The sequence below is a fragment of the Apodemus sylvaticus genome, chromosome 1 (genome assembly GCF_947179515.1).
Source record: "Apodemus sylvaticus chromosome 1, mApoSyl1.1, whole genome shotgun sequence".
NCBI lineage: Eukaryota > Metazoa > Chordata > Mammalia > Rodentia > Muridae > Apodemus > Apodemus sylvaticus.
Window position 1 is genome coordinate 120,760,904 of NC_067472.1, and position 18,004 is coordinate 120,778,907.

The following is an 18,004-nucleotide window of genomic DNA, read 5'->3' on the forward strand; positions in this document are numbered from 1 at the left end:
TTAGTTGATAGTTCATCTCTGGAGCTCCCAAGGCTCCATGTTAGTTTTTTGTTTTGTTTTGTTTTGTTTTATTTTTAATTCTGGAGGCCATGAGTCATTTTAGTCTCTCAATCCTTCTCACAATTCTTGCAGAGGACATCCTGAGTTGTGTACAATGTTTAGCTATGGTTCTGTTTATTTGTTTCTGTTAGTTGCTGAGTTGAGAATCTCAGAAGATAATTATTCTAGGTTTCTGACTGCAAGCATAATAGAACAGTTTAAGTCATTTCAGGGATCCGTTCTTGCAGATAGGATAACTCTTAAAGGGGCCCAGTTATTGGTTATTTATTTCCTCAATATCTGCTTGATCATTGTCCCTGCACTTCTATGTGGTCTTTAGGAAAAAAATATGAGTAGAAGATTATTTAGTTGATGTCCGCTTGGAGGCCTGATTGTCTACTGGAGGATGCCATTTCAGGCTCTTAATTGCATACTGTCAGGATCTCAGCTAGAATCACTCTACAATACCCCTCAGAACCTCCGCGATCCCAGATCTCCAACACACCATTGAGATGCCTTCCTTCTTCTCCTATTGCTGAGGTTTTTTTTTTACTTACCTGACTCTCTCTCCCTAGCTGACTCTACACCTGATCTCTGTAATCCCCATCCCATTCCCTCTCCCAACCAATTTCTTCCTCTATCTACATCCAAAATTTTTTTGGATTCTTAGTCTGGGTGAGGTTCAAGCATCCTCTTTTGCTCCTTCCTTGTTATTCTTATCATCCCAATTCCAGGAACAACACCACATAGAAAATTATCTAATTATGCTTTATAGATTTTCTTACAGTTCTAGATCAATATATAGGTTTTTCTTATTAAGTGCTAGCTGTATACACAATCTACAGTTTAATCATTTTTCTTGGAATCTAACAACACAAAATTACCACTGGACAATAGGTATCAAATGAAATAATTTTATGCAAAAGTAACAATTTTAAGATATAAGAATATTCTATGATAAAAACCTGATTATGCAGTATGATCCAATAGAAATGATTCAAATCATATCTTAGACCTTTATTATCCAGTTTGTTTTCTACATGTTTTAATGGGAGAAACCCACATAGAGATACAATACATAATAAGCAGTGTGGTGATAATGGAGATACAGTTAGTGTACTAAAGAAAAAATTGCACTCAATTAATATTTATAGTTTTTGCATGTATTTTCCTAAGCCCATTAAAAGTATTTATCTGTGGTCGCAACAAAATTATGTAGCACTTAGGCAAAAATATGCAAAGAAATATCCCTGCACCTGAGGCTAAGATACAGAAGACTTCCACAGCAACCATAGCCTTGCCCTTAGTGCTGTGGTAGACAGGGAGGAAGGTGACCCAGACACTACAGAACATGAGCATGCTGAATGTCAGGAGCTTGGCTTCATTGAATGTGTCAGGCAGATTCCTGGCCAGGAAAGCTACAATAAAACTTGCTAGAGCAAGAGAGCCCATATATCCCAGAACACAGTAGAATGCAATCACTGAACCTTTGTTGCAAAAAATGATGATGTGTCCATGTTCCATGTATAGATCAGCATCAACAAATGGAGGAAAAGTTCCCAGCCAGATTCCACAGAGAATCATTTGGATCAGGGTGCATATGGGAATGATGTAATTAGGTGCCCCTGAAAGCAGCAGCCACCTCAGTCTTCTTCCTGGAACAGTGATCTTAAATGCTAGTACTACAGTAATTGTCTTGGCTAAGACAGTAGAGGCAGCCACAGTGAACACAATGGCAAATATGGTCTGCTGCAGGATGCATCTGGCCATACTCTGATGACCAATATAGAGCAAGGAACAGATAAAACAAAATATGAGGGAGATGAGTAGGACATAGCTGAGAGTTTCATTATTGGCCTTGACTATGGGAGTGTCTCGGTGTTTCAAGAATACACAGAGTACAACAACTGTGAGAAGAGAGAAGCACAGAGCCATTCCAGCCAGAGACATCCCCAAGGGGTCTTCATAATCCAGAAAGGTCACAACTTTCTTGAGGCAGATAGTTTGATCTGTGTTGGCATACTCATCTTCTGGACACTTCACACATTGATCCATGTCTAGTGTATGAAGGGAAGTATCATCAGATTTAATTTTTCTAGAATAATCGCATGATAACCTAAACCTAATTAGGCTTATAACTTGTGTTAGATGCAAACTTAAATATGGAAGCATTAAAAGATTTGATCTTAATTTCCAATTTTATTTGTCCACACACTATGCCTAGAATTGATCACTAATAGGACCATACAATTTTCATTTATAATTGTGTATACTATTCAAAAGAAGAACTTAGAAGGGGATGTTTAAGCAAACGGTGTGGTTATACATATGTTCTCAAGCACATATTTTGACATATATACTCTACCACTCCGTCAGCCAACATTTTAGCAAAACATTATAATCCCAAACTCTCTTCTACACATTTGTTCTTACACATACATATAATTATGTCTTTACCATACATTGAAAGAGACATCATTAGAGAAAATCATATTCAATAAAATCTTAGAATTTTTTAGTTAAGTTCTACAGATACATCATAAACCTATATACCTAAAAATAATTGATATGTGACAAAGAAGCTTAAAAGTACAGTGGAAAAAAAGAAACCCTCTTCAGTAAGTGCTACTGGTCCCATTGGTGGTTTCTATACAGAGGAATTAAAATACATCCGTATTTATTGTCTGACACATAGCTCAAGTCCAAGTGGATCAAGTTTCTCAACCTAATACCAGACACACTGAATTTAATAGATTTGAAAGTGGGAAATAACCTTAAATTCATTTTCACAGGGGAAATTTTCCTGAACAGTATGTAAATAGCTCAGAATCTAACATCAAGAATTGATAAATGGGACGTCATGAAATTGAAAAGATTCTGTAAGGCAAAAGAGACCACCAATAGGAGAAACTGAAAGCCTACTGATTGGCAAAAAATCATATTAACCCTACTTCTGAAAGAGGGCTAACGTCCAAAATATATAAAGAATGCAAGAAGCTAAACTCCAAAGACCCAAATAACCAAATTTAAAAAATAGGGTACAGAGAAGAGCAAACATTTCCCAACACAGTAATCTTGAATGGTTTAGACACACTGACAGAAATGTTCAGTGTCCTTAGTCATCAGGGAAATGCAAATCAAAATGATCCTAAGACTCTATCTCACATTAATCATAATGGTTAAAAATCAAAAACTCAAATGACAGCAAATGCTGGCAAGAATGAGGAAAAAGACGAACACTCCTCGATTTCTGGTGGGATTGCAAACTGGTGCAACCGCTCTGGAAATCAGTCTGGTGGTTCCTCAGAATTCCAAATAATTCAATTTGAAGATCAAACAAAACCACTCTTGCACATAGATACAAAATGTGCCACACCTATACTGCATAGACATGTACTCTGCAATGTTCATAGCAACCTTATTTGTAAGAGCCAGAAGCTGGAAACAACACAGATGTCACTCAAAGAATGGATACAGAAAATGTGGTTAATTTACACAAAGGAATACTATTCATCTATTAAAAAAGAGGATATCATGAATTTGCAGACAAATGAATGGAACCAGAAAATATCCTGAGTGAGGTAACTCAGACCCAAAAGTATGTGCCTGGTATGTACTCAATGATAAGTGGATATTACAAAAAAAGTAAAGACTACCTGGGAAACAATCTACAGATTTTAAAAAGTTCAACATACAGAAAGGACCAAGTAAGTATATTTCAATTCCACTTACAAGACGAAAGTAAATAATCACAGCAGGCAGAAGAGGAATATTGGAAAAGAAGAGGGGGGAGATAGGGAACAAGATTAGATATGGGGGGTGCAGGAGAGAAGTATACATGGCCAATAGAATGAACAGAAAATTAAAATCTGGGAGGGTGGAAGGTGGAGAATCCTATAGAAAGTACTAGAGACCTGAAATGTTAACTGCTCCCAGGACTCATAGGTGGTAACTTTAGCAAAAATGCCCAACACTGGGGAGAGAGAATTCAAAGAGCCCACCTTGAGTAGATACTCAGGGCTTCAAATAAAGGAGCATAGTTACTAATCCACAGTCAAAATTTGTGACCTAGAATTGTTCTTGTCTATAAGAACTGAAAGGACAATAATTGAGAAGAGACTGAAGGAAAGACAGTCCAATGACCATCCCAACTTAGGATTCATCTCAGGGGGGAGGGAGGCACCAAAGCCTGACAGTATTACTGATGCTTCAATGTACTTAGAGATTTTAACCTCACATGGCTGTCCTCAGAGAAGACCCATCAGCAGCTGCCAGAACTAAAGACAGACAAATTCACACAACTGTTGGACTGAAGTCAGGAACTCTTATGTTTGAATTAGGGGAAGGACCAAAGTAGCTGAAAGGGAGTGTGACCCCATAGGAAGACCAACAGGGTAAATTATCCCATATCCCAAGGAGCTGCCAAAGACTGAGCCACCAACCAGCAGCATACACAGGCCAGTTTGAGGCCCTGGTGGAGGGGAACATGATATAGGAGGCATGGGGAAAAGAAATGGATTGAGGATTGGTGGCAGGTGGACTGAAGGGGAAGCAAATACAATAAAATAATCAAGTGTTAAAAAATGTTGTATTTTCAGCATTGTATAGAATTCCAGGGGGAAAAACACAAACACACAGCCTTTATACATTAAAGAAGTATTAACTAGCATAAGACCTGGATAGTGGCCTCCACTTTCTGGTGTTAGAATCAATTTCATATTTAAACCATGAATTACTACCCAACACTAACTACATTTCATCCATGCTGCTCAGTAGACATTGAAGTATGTCAACGAATCACTGAGTCTTACTTCAAAAGACGATACTACTCAAAATTGTATAATCTATATGTAATTGATGATCATTTATGTAGATACATGTTACTAAAGTTAAATGGAGGCTAACAAAAAATTTAAATATTCTTATAATCCCTAAGGTAATAGAAGTGGTCAGTAAATGTTTCCCGACAATGTAAATCCCGGGCCCAGATGTTTTTAGCACAGAAATCTACCAGACATTTAATATAAAGAAAGTACCAATTCTCTTTGATGTATTCCACAAAGTTGAAACAAAAGAAATACTGTCACAGGGGAAAATTTCCTATACAGAACACCAATGACTTATATGCTAAGATCAAGAATCAGCAAATGGGACCTCATAAAATGTCAAAGCTTCTGTAAGGTGAAAAAAATTAAACAAAACAAAACAAAACAAAAAACCAGTCTCAATAGGACAAAACACAAACCAACATATTGGGATAAGATCTCTACCAATCCCATGTCCGATAGAGAGCTAATATCCAATATATACAAAGAACTCAAAGCTTTCACTTCAGAGAAACAAATAACCCCATTGAAAAATGGAAAACAGACCTAAACAGAGAATTCCAAACTGATGAAACTTGAAATGGCTGAGAAACACATAAAGTAATGTTCAATATTTTATTTCATCAAAAACATGCAAATCAAAACAACTCTGAGATTCCACATCACATCAGTCAGAATGACTAAGATCAAAACCTTAGGTGGCACCATATACTAGCAAGAATGTGAAGAAAGAGGAACATTCTGTCATTGATGGGATTGCAAGCTAATACTACTATCTGGAAATCAGTCAATGGTTCCTCAAAAAATTGAACATAGTGCTACTTGAAGACACAACTATATCACTCCTTGGCATATACCCAGAAGACTCACCAACATATATTAAGGACACGTGCTCCACTATGTTCATAGCAGCATTATTTATAATAGCCAGAAGCAAAAAACAACCCAGAATTCCCTCGACAAAGGAATGGATACAAAAAATGTGGTACGTTTATGAAATGTAGTACTAGTCAGCTATTAAAAACAATGACATCATGAAATTCTCAGGCAAAGGAGAGGAACATGAAATTATTTCCCTGAGTGAAGTAACTTATTCATAAAAGAAAAAATGGTAGTTACTCATTGATAAGTGGATATTAGTCTAAAAGCTCAGAATACCCATGATACAATTCATAGACCATGGAAAGCTCAAGAAGTAGGAAGACCAACGTGTGGATGCTTCAGTGTTTCATAGAAGGAGGAACAAAATATTCACAAGAGGAATTGTGGAGGCAAATTGTAGAGCAAAGAGAAGAGGAAAGGGCATCCAAAGACCACATCATGTAGGGATACATCCCATATAAAGTCAACAAACCTGGACGCTATTCAGGATATCAGAAATTGTTTGCTCACAGGAGCCTGATATGGCTGTCTCCTGAGAGTCTCTACCAGAGCCTTGAAAATATAAAGGCAGGAGCTACCAGCCAAACTTTGGACTGAGTGTTGTTTCCCTGATCATGAAGTTAGAAAACGGAATGAAGGAGCTGATAGGCTTACAGCTCTTTAAGGGGAGCAACAGTATGACTTGACCATAACTCCTGGAGCTTCTTGTGGCTAGACCACCACCAGAGTACTCATGGAGAAAACCATGGCTCTCGCCACATATGTCGCAGAGAATGGCCTTGTTGGGCATAAGTGGGAGGATCATCCCTTGGGCCTGAGAGGGTTTAACACACCAGTATGGGGGAATTTGAGGGCAGCAAGGCAGGAGTGGTTTGGGGGTTGGGGAAGCACCCTCATAGAGGCAAGAAGAGGGGGTATGGGTTAGGTGATTCCAGAGGAGAGATCTGGAAAGGGGATAGCATTTGAAATGTAAATATATATATATCCAATAAAAGAAAAAAAAAGAAAAGTAAAAATGAAACACTACCACTACCAAATTATTTTTATTAGGTCATAGTAACCAGGGTAACTAAACTACAGAATTACTCAGCAAATGAAGAGAATTTTAGGCCCAGTTCTGTTATGGTCATTTATGATAAAAGTCTCAGCTCAAAAATTGTTGTGAACTTTGTTTTTAGAGAATCAAAATAACAAATTAAAAATATCATCCACCAAGATAAAGTGGCATTAAAGTCAGAGATGTTGCACATTAAAAAATCCATCAACATTATTCACAGTATAAAAAGCTGAAAAAAGATTTAGAGATTAATTCATTAGATACTGAAAACTCTTCGCCAAAATTCTATACACCTTCATGATTATATTCTTGGAGTGATAAGGAACAAGGTGTACACACCAAAATAAAATCGAAATACACAGAGGCAGAGACATCACCACATTAAGTGGATAGATCTTAAAGAGATCTTAATAAAATCAGTGATAAGACAAAATTTGGATCAATGGAATAGGATTGAAGAGTCAGAAGTGAAGCCACACACCTATGGTAACTTGATCTTCGACAAAGGAGATGAAAATATCCAGTGGAAAAAAGATTGCCTTTTCAGCAAATGGTGCTGGTTCAATTGGAGGTCAGCATGCAGAAGAATGTGAACTGATCCATTCTTATCTCCTCGTACTAAGTTCAACTACAAGTGGATCAAGGACCTACACATAAAACCAGACTCAATGAAACTTATAGAAAAGAAATCGGGGATGACCCTTGAGGACATGGGCACAGGGGGAAAGTTCCTGAACAGAACACCAATAGCTTATGCTCTAAGATCAAGAATTGACAAATGGGACCTCATAAAATTACAAAGTTTCTGTAAGGCAAAAGACACTGTCAAAAGGACAAAACAGCAACCAACAAATTGGGAAAGGATCTCCACCAACCCTACATCTGACAGAGGGCTAATATCCAATATATACAAAGAATTCAAGAAGTTAGACCACAGAAAACCAAATAACCCTATTTAAAAATGGCATACAGAGATAAACAAAGAATTTTCACCTGAAGAACGCTGGATTTTCAACATCATTAGTCATTAGGGAAATTTGAATCAAAACAACCCTGAGATGCCACCTAACACCAGTCAGAAAGGCTAAGATTAAAAACTCAGGAGACAGCAGGTGTTGGTGAGGATGTGGAGAAAGAGGAATAATTCTCCAATGCTGGTAGGATTGTAAGATGGTACAACCACTCTGGAAATCAGTCTGGCAGTTCCTCAGAAAACTGGGCATGACACTTCCTGAGGACCCTGCTATAACACTCATGGGCATATACCCAGGGCATTCCCCAGCATGCAATAAGGACACAAGCTCCATTATGTTCATAGCAGCCCTATTATAATAGCCAGAAGATGGAAAGAATCCAGATGTCCCTCAATGGAGGAATGGATACAGAAAATGTGGTATATTTACACAATGGAATACTACTCAGCAATTAAAAACAATCAATTAATGAAATCTTTAGGCAAGTGGTTGGAACTGGAAAATATCCTCCTAAGTGAGGTAACCCAATCAATAAAGAATACACATGGAATGCAACCTCTGATAAGTGGATATTAATTAGCCCAGAAGCTCTGAATACTCAAGACACAATTAGCATATCAAATGATTCCTGACCAGAGCAGCAATAACACCCATCACATAATAATCAAAACCCCAAATGTACTTAACATAGAAAGAATATTAAAGGCAGTAAGAGAAAAAGGCCAAGAAATATATAAAGGAAGAACTATCAGAATTACACCAGACTTCTCACCAGAGACCATGAAAGCTAGAAGATCCTGGGTAGATCTCATGCAGACTCTAAGAGAACACAAATGTCAGACAAGACTACTATACCCAGCAAAACTCTCAATCACCATAGATGGGGAAACCAAGATATTCCATGACAAACCAAATTTATACAATATCTTTCCACAAACCGAGACTTACAAAGAACAGGAGGAAAACTCCAATACAAGGAGGTAAACTACACCCTGGAAAAAGCAAGATAGTAACCTTCTTTCATCAAACCCAAAAGAAGATAACCACTCAAATATAAAAATAACATCAAAAATGACAGGACGTAATAATCACTATTCCATAAAATTTCTTAACATCAATGGACTCAATTCCCCCAATAAAAAGACATAGACTAACAGACTGGATAAGGACACAAGACCCTACATTTTGCTGCATACAGGAAACACACCTCAGTGTCAAAACATAAACTACCTTAGAGTAAAATGATAGAAGACAATTTTACAAGCAAATGGTCTCAAGAAACAAGCGGGAGTAGGCATTCTAATATCAGATAGAATTGACAATCAACCTAAAGTCATCAAAAGAGACACAGAACGACACTTCTTGCTGGTCAAAGGAAAAATCCACCAAGAAGAACTATCAATTGTGAACCTCTATGCTCTAAATTCAAGGATACTCTCATTTGTAAAAGAAACTTTACTAAAGCTCAAAGCACACATTGCACCTAACACAATAATTGTGGGTAACTTCAACATTCCACTCTCCTCAATAGACTGATCAGGAAAACAGAAACTAAACAGGGACACAGTAAAACTAATGGAAACTTTGGACCAATTGGATTTAACAGATATTTATAGAACATTTCATATTGAAGCAAAAGAATATTCCTTTTTCTCAACACCTCTTGGTACCTTCTCCAAAATCAACCATATAATTGGTCACAAGACAGACCTCAACGAATAAAAGACGATTAATCTAATCCCATGCCTCCTATAGGATCACTATGGACTAAGAGTGGTCTTCAATAGCAACTAAAACAACAGAAAGCCCACATACACATGAAATCTGAATAACACTCTACTCAACATTACCTTGGCCAAAGAAAAAAATAAAGAAAGAAATCAGAGACCTTTTAGAATTTAATGAACATGAAGGCACAACATATCCAAAACACAATGAAAGCAGTGCTAAGAGGAAAACTCATAGCCCTGAGTGCCTCCAAAAAGAAAATGGAGAGTGCATGCATTTTCAGGTTAAGGACACACATGAAAGCTCTGGAACAAAAAAGAAGCTAATTCACCCGGGGAGTAGAAGTCGGGAAATCATCAAACTCAGAGCTGATATCAATCAAGTGGAAACAAAGAGAACCATAGAAAGAATCAACAAACCCAGGAGCTGGTTCTTTGAGAAAATCAACAAGATAGATAAACCCTTAGCCAGACTGACGAAAAGGCACAGAGAAAGTATCCAAATTAACAAAATTAGAAATGAAAAGGGGGCTATAACAACAGAAAATGAGGAAATACAAAAAATCATCATATCCTACTATAAAAGCCTATACTCAACACAACTGGAGAATCTGGAGGAAATGGACAACTTCCTAGACAGATACCAAATACCAAAATTAAATCAGGATCACATAGATCATGTAAACAGTCACACAGGCACTCGGTCTCCAGGAAGTGCGGGAGACCTGGTGTGCACCCAGAGGCAGTCTGGGAGCTCACAGTGCAGCTCATTCCTGTGGCTTGGAGCTTGGGCTTCAGTCCTGAGGCCTCTGGTGGTGTCCCTCAGGCCTCTGCGCTTCCGGATCCAGATCAGCCTGAGCAGCAGCACCACATCTCCAGGTCTTGGGGGAGGCAAGTGGGGCTTCCGGGCAGCCAGCGGGAGAAGGCAGTGTGCTCCAGTGAATCCAGCGGTTCCCAGTGGTAGCCTTCAGGTGCCTGGTTTGGGATCTGAACAGCCTGGGACACAGCACTCGGTATCCAGGAAGTGCAGGAGACCTGGTGTGCACCCAGAGGCAGTCTGGGAGCTCACAACACAGCTCATTCCTGTGGCATAGAGCTTAGGCTTCAGTCCTGAGGCCTCTGGTGGTAGCCCCCAGACCTCTCCACTTCCAGATCCAGATCAGCCTGAGTGGCAACACCACATCTCCAGGTCCTGAAAGAGGCAAGTCGGGCTTCTGGGCGGCCAGCTGGGAGAGGACGGTGAGATCCAGTGAATCCAGCAGGCCCCAGCAGGATCCTTCAGGTGTCTGCTTCTGGGTCTGAACAGCCTGGACAACAACACCCTGTCTCCAGGCCCTGCAGGAGGTAGGCTGTGCACCAGAGGCCACCTGGGAAGGGGCAGCTTGCACTGGTGAGTCCAGCATTGACAACACCAACACCAGTGAGAACAGGATGGCAAAAGGCAGATGCAGGAACATCACTAACAGAAATCAAGGCAACATGGCAACATCTGAACCCAATTGTCCTTTACCAGCATGTCCTGGATACCCCATCATACCAGTAAAACAAGATTTGGATTTAAAATCACTGGTGATGATGCTGGTACAGGAACACATGAAGGACATACTTAAAGAAATTCAGGAGAAAATGGATCAAAAGTTAGAAGCCCTTGCAAGGGAAACACAAAAATCATTGAAAGAAATCCAGGAGAATACAAAAGCCAATAATGAGGAAACACAAAAAACACTTAAAGAAATACAGGAGAACTTTAGTCAACAGGCTGAGGTCATGAAAGAGGAAACACAAAAATCTCTTAAAGAATTACAGGAAAGCACAAACAAGCAAGTGAAGGAGCTAAACAAAACCATCCAGGATCTAAAATCAGAAGTAAAACAACCAAGAAAACTCAAAGGGAGACAACGTTGGAGATAGAAAGCCTTGGGAAGAAATCAGTGGACATAGATGCAAATATCAACAACAGAATACAAGAGATAGAAGAAAGAATCTCAGAAGCAGAAGATACCATAGAAACCATGGACTCAACAGTTAAAGAAAATTCAAAAAGCAAAAAGCTTGTAACCCAAAATATCCAGGAAATCCAGGACACAATGAGAAGACCAAACCTAAGGATTATAGGCATAGATGAGAGTGAAAATTTACAACTTAAAGGGCCAGCAAATATCTTCAATAAAATTATGGAAGAAAACTTCCCTCACCTAAAGAGAGAGATGCCCATGAATATACAAGAAGCCTACAGAACTCCAAACAGACTGGGCCAGAACAGAAATACTTCCCATCACATAATAATCAAAACACCAAATGTACTAAACAAAGAAAGAATATTAAAGGCAGTAAGAGAAAAAGACCAAGTAACATATAAAGGAAGACCTATCAGAATCACAGCAGACATTTCACCTGAGACTATGAAGGCTAGAAGATCCTGGGCAGATCTCATGCAGACTCTAAGAGAACACAAATACCAGCCAAAACTACTATATCCAGCAAAACTCTCAATCACCATAGATGGAGAAACTAAGATATTTCATGACAAAACCAAGTTTACTCAATATCTATCCACAAACCCAGCCCTACAAAGGATAATAGGAGGAAAACCCCAATACAAGGAGGGAAACTTCACCCTGGAAAAAACAAGATAGTAACCTTTCATCAAACCCAAAAGAAGTTAACCAATCAAATTTAAAAAATAACGTCAAAAATGACAGGAAGTAACAAGCACTATTCCTTAATATCTCTTAACATCAATGGACTCAATACCCTAATAAAAAGACATAGACTAACTGACTGGATATCTAAACAGGACCCTACATTTTGCTGCTTACAGGAAACACACCTAAGGGTCAAAGACAAACACTACCTTAGAGTAAAAGGCTGGAAGACAATTTTACAAGCAAATGGTCTCAGGAAACAAGCTGGAGTAGCCATTTTAATATCAGATAAATTTGACTTTCAACCCAAAGTCATCAAAAGAGACTCTGAGGGACACTTCTTGCTGGTCAAAGGAAAAATACAACAAGAAGAACTCTCAATCCTGAACATCTATGCTCCAAATGCAAGGGCACCCTCTTTCGTAAAAGAAACTTTATTACAGCTCAAAGCACACATTGCACCTAACACAATAATTGTGGGTGACTTCAACACTGCACTTTCCTCAATGGACCGATCAGAAAAACAGAAACTAAACAGGGACATAATGAAACTAATTGAACCTTTGGACCAATTAGATTTAACATATATATATGTATAACATTCTATCCTAAAGCAAAAGAATATACCTTTTTCTCAGCACCTCATGGTACCTTCTCCAAAATCGACCATATAATTGGTCACAAGACAGACCTCAACAAATATAAGAAGATCGAACTAATCCCATGCCTCCTATCAGATCACTTTGGAGTAAAAGTGGTCTTCAATAGCAACAAAAACAACAGAAAACCCACATACACGTGGAAATTGAACAATATTCTACTCAATGATACCTTGGTCAAGGAAGAAATAAAGAAAGAAATTAAAGACTTTTTAGAACACAATGAAAATGAAGACACAACATACCCAAATCTATGGGACACAATGAAAACAGTGCTAAGAGGAAAACTCATAGCCCTAAGTCCCTCCAAAAAGAAAATGGAGAGAGCATACACTACCAGCTTAATGACACACCTGAAAGCCCTGGAAAAAAAGAAACTATTTCACCCAGGAGGAGTAGAAGGCAGGAAATCATCAAACTCAGGGCTGAAATCAATCAAGTAGAAACAAAGAGAACCATACAAAGAATCAACAAAACCAGGAGCTGGTTCTTTGAGAAAATCAACAAGATAGATAAACCCTTAGCCAGACTGACCAAAGGACACAGAGAAAGTATCCAAATTAACAAACTTAGAACTGAAAAGGGAGATATAACAACAGAAACTGAGGAAATCCAAAAAATCATCAGATCCTACTACAAGAGCCTGTACTCAACACAACTGGAGAATCTGGAGGAAATGGACAATTTCCTTGACAGATACCAAATACCAAAATTAAATCAGGACCAAATAGATCATCTAAACAGTCCCATAATGCCTAAAGAAATTGAAGGAGTCATAGAAAGTCTTCCAAACGAAAATACAGCACAGAACAGATGGTTTCAGTGCAGAATTCTATCAGACCTTCAAAGAAGACCTAACACCAATATTCTTCAAACTATTCCACAAAATAGAAACAGAAGGAACACTACCAAACTCCATCTATGAAGCCACAATTATGCTGATACCAAAACCACACAAAGATCAATCAAAGAAAGAGAACTTCAGACCAATTTCATTTATGAGCATTGATGCATAAATACTCAATAAAATTCTTGCCAACCCAATACAAGAACACTTCAAAAGATCATTAACCATGATCAAGTAGGTTTCATCCCAGGGATGCAGTGATGTTTCAATATACAGAAATTCATCAATGCAATCCACTACATAAACAAACTCAAAGAAAAAAACCACATCGTCATTTCACTGAATGCTGAAAAAAAGCATTTTACAAAATTCAGCATCCTTTCATGCTTAAAGACTTGGAAAGAAGAGGCATTCAAAGCCCACACCTAAATATAGTAAAAGCAATATACAGCAAACCAGTAGCCAACATCAAATTAAATGGAGAGAAACTTGAAGCAATCACACTAAAACCAGGGACTACATAAAGCTGCCCCCTCTCTCCATATCTTTTCAATATTGTACTTGAGTTACTAGCTATGGCAATTAGACAGCAAAAGGAGGTCAAAGGGATACAAATTGGAAAGGAAGAAGTCAAACTATCACTATTTGCAGATGATATGATAGTATACTTAAGTGACCCCAAAAAATTCCACCAGAGAACTCCTACAGCTTATAAACAACTTCAGTAAAGTGGCAGGTTATAAAATCAACTCAAGCAAATCAGTAGCCTTCCTACACTCAAAGGATAAGCAGGCTGAGAAAGAAATTAGGGAAATGACACCCTTCACAATAGCCACAAACAGTATAAAGTACCTTGCTGTGACTCTGACCAAACAAGTGAAAACTCTGTATGACAAGAACTTCAAGTCTCTGAAGAAGGAAATGGAAGAAGTCTTCAGAAAATGGAAAAATCTGTTATATTCATGGATTGGCAGTATTAATATAGTTAAAATGTCAATCTTGCCAAAAGCAATATACAGATTCAACACAATACCCATCAAAATCCCAACTCAGTTCTTCATAGAGTTAGAAAGAGCACTTCACAAATTCATCTGGAATAACAAAAAACCCAGGATAGCTAAAACTATTCTCAACATCAAAAGAAATTCTTGGGGAATCAGTATCCTGGACCTCACACAAAACTACAGACCAATAATGTAAAAAACTGTATGGTACTGGTACAGTGACAAGCAGGCAGATCAATGGAATAGGAGTTGAAGATCCAGAAATGAACCCACACACCTATGGTCACTTGATCTTCGACAAAGGAGCTGAAAATATCCAGTGGAAAAAAGATAGCCTTTTCAACAAATGGTGCTGGTTCAACTGGAGGTCAGCATGCAGAAGAATACAAATTGATCTATCATTCTAGCCTAGTACTAAGCTCATCTCCAAGTGGATCAAGGACCTCCACGTAAAGCCAGACACACTGAAATTAATAAAAAAGTAACTGGTGAAGACCCTTGAGGACATCGGGACAGGGGGAAATTTCCTGAACAAAACACCAATCATTTATGCTCTAAGTTCAAGAATTGACCAATGGGACCTCATAAAATTACAAAGTTTCTATAAAGCAAAGGACACCATAAAAAGGACAAATCGGCAACCCACGAATTGGGAAAAGATCTTCACTAACCCTACATCTAACAGAGGACTAATATCCAATATATACAAAGAACTCAAGGAGGTAGATCCCAGAGATCCAAATAACCTTATTAAAAATGGGGTACAGAGCTAAACAAAGAATTTTCACCTGAAGAACTTCGGATGGCTGAGAAGCACCTTAAAATGTTTAACATCATTAATCATTAGGGAAATGCAAATCAAAACAACTCTGAGATTTAACCTCACACCTGTCAGAATGGCTAAGTTTAAAAACTCAGGAGACAGCAGGTGTTGGCAAGGATGTGGAAAAAGAGAACCACTCCTCCACTGCTGGTGGGGTTGCAAATTGGTACAACCTCTCTGGAAATCAGTCTGGTGGTTCCTCAGAAAACTGGGCACTTCAATTCCGGAGGACCCTGCTATACCACTCCTGGGCATATACCCAGAGGATTCCCCAGCATGTAATAAGGATACATGCTCCACTATGTTCATAGCAGCCCTATTTATAATAGCCAGAAGCTGAAAAGAACCCAGATGTCCCTAAACAGAGGAATGGATACAAAAAATGTGGTATATATACACAATGGAGTACTATTCAGCCATTAGAAACAATGAATTCATAAAATTCTTAGACAAATGGAAGGAGCTGGAGAACATCATACCAAGTGAGTTAACCCAGTCTCAAAAGATCAATCATGGTATTCACTCACTGATAAGCGGATATTCTCCTAGAAATGTGGAATACCCAAGTCATAATCCACATATCAAATGATGTCCGAGAAGAATGGAGGAGTGGCCCCTGGTTCTGGAAAGGCTCAGTGCAGCAATATAGGGCAATACCAGAACAATGAAGTGGGAAGTTGTGGATGGTGAATCTGGGGAAGGGAAGAGGGCTTATGGGACTTTCAGAGTGGGGAGCCAGGAAAGGCAAAATCATTGGAAATGTAAATAAAAAGTATATCGAATAAAAAAAGATTCCCAAGAAGAAGGAAGGAGAGGGCCATGGTCATGAAAATGCTTGATCCAGAATTGTAGGCGAGTACCAGAACAGAGAAATGGGAGAGGGGTGATTGGGGAATGGGTGGAGAGAAGAGGGCTTATGGGACATATGGGGAGACGGGAACCGGGAAAGGGGAAAGCATTTGGAATGTAAACAAAGAATATAGAAAATAAAAAAAACACTAGTCTCCTGCATCTCTTCCTATCTTGTCAACATAGTACTTGAATTTTTAGCTACAGCAATATAACTATAGAAGATGTGATACAAACTGGAATGGAATAAGTTAAGGTGTGTCTATCCACAAATAATATGATAATATACATTAGTGACTCCAGAAATTCCAAAACAGAAATATTTCAGCTGAAAAAACACCTTCAGCAAAGTGGTTTGATAAAATATTACCTCAAAAAATTATAATAGTCCCATTTTAAATAAAGCATAAGTCAGCTGAGAAAGAAATTATGGCAACAATACAATCTATGATAACCACTTAAATAGAAATAAAACACTAACAAATCAAGAAAAAGACTTATCCAACGAGGACTTAAAAGTCTCTGAAGAAAGAAATGGAATGAAATATCAGAAGATGGGAAGATTTCCCATGCTCATGGATTGGTAGGATTAATAGTAAAATAGGTCATGTTGACAAAAGCAACCTACAGATTCAACCCAATTATACCATTCCCATCAAAATGCTAACACAATTCTTTATAGAACCTTAAAAACAATTTGTAACTTCACACAAAAAGAAAAAAGAAGAAGAAAATAACCAAAGAAGATAGTTAAAAAAATCCTGATCATGAAAGAACTTGTGGAACAAAAGCATCCCTCAAGCTGTTTAAGAGAGTAACAGTGATTTAAAAGTGCATGATATATTTGTTGTTGAGGGCAGAAGAAAACAGAAGATCAAGTGGTCCCTTATGGCTTGAAAAATGAGGGTGGAGGGTAAACAGCAGAAGTTTGAAAGTATTAGGTTGAGCATGTGGAAATGTAGTACAGTAGAAATATTTTGAATGTACAACCTATGAAGATAGCCATAGTGAAGACTTCTACTAATGGAGAATACAGAGGCTAAACGTATGATCTTTGGCAACCAAGAAAGTAATTTGCTGGGTTAAGCTGGGTTGAGTTTTTGGTTGACCAGGTGACAAGAAAATCTGTAAACAACACATGTTGGTGCTTGGTCTGAATATAACTATCTGAAACCTAATACTGTGACTCCATTGCTGATGATAAGTTTAGCTCTAGTTATTGAACAAGGAAAGGTACAGCTGGTATGTGCAAGAATCCTTATTTTACAGGCTATGCAAACTTAAACATAGACATTACAACATACCCTAAACCCTTCACCTAAAATCTGTCCAGGTTGCAAAGGGTACTGGAGGAAAAGTAGCTCATAACTTGTTGAAATGACCAAGCAATGACTGAAATTATGTTGAAATCAATTCCACAAGAAGGAATTGATGCCCTACCCTATTTGTATGGTCATAACATGGAAACTGAATATTCCTGAGAATTAGCAAATCACAAATTGTACTTAACATTTCCTCAAAAGTTAAGGAAAAGGCTATCTTTTTTTCCACTGGATGTTTTCGGCTCCTTTGTCGAAGATCAAGTGACCATAGGTGTGTAGATTCATTTCTGGGTCTTCAATTCTATTCCATTGGTCCACTTGTCTGTTACTGTGTCAATACCATGCAGTTT

The 18,004-nt window shown here is 38.2% G+C and overlaps 1 protein-coding gene across 1 annotated transcript in view; it reads right to left on the bottom strand.

Moving 5' to 3' along the window:
• Positions 1-1,176: 1,176 nt before the first annotated feature.
• The window catches only part of LOC127681488 (vomeronasal type-2 receptor 116-like), a 36,971-nt gene continuing 20,143 nt past the window's right edge, over positions 1,177-18,004 (bottom strand). The window contains exon 6 of the mRNA XM_052177783.1: positions 1,177-2,096. Within this exon, the coding sequence (XP_052033743.1) occupies positions 1,177-2,096 (920 nt within the window). The remainder of the gene's footprint in view (positions 2,097-18,004) is intronic.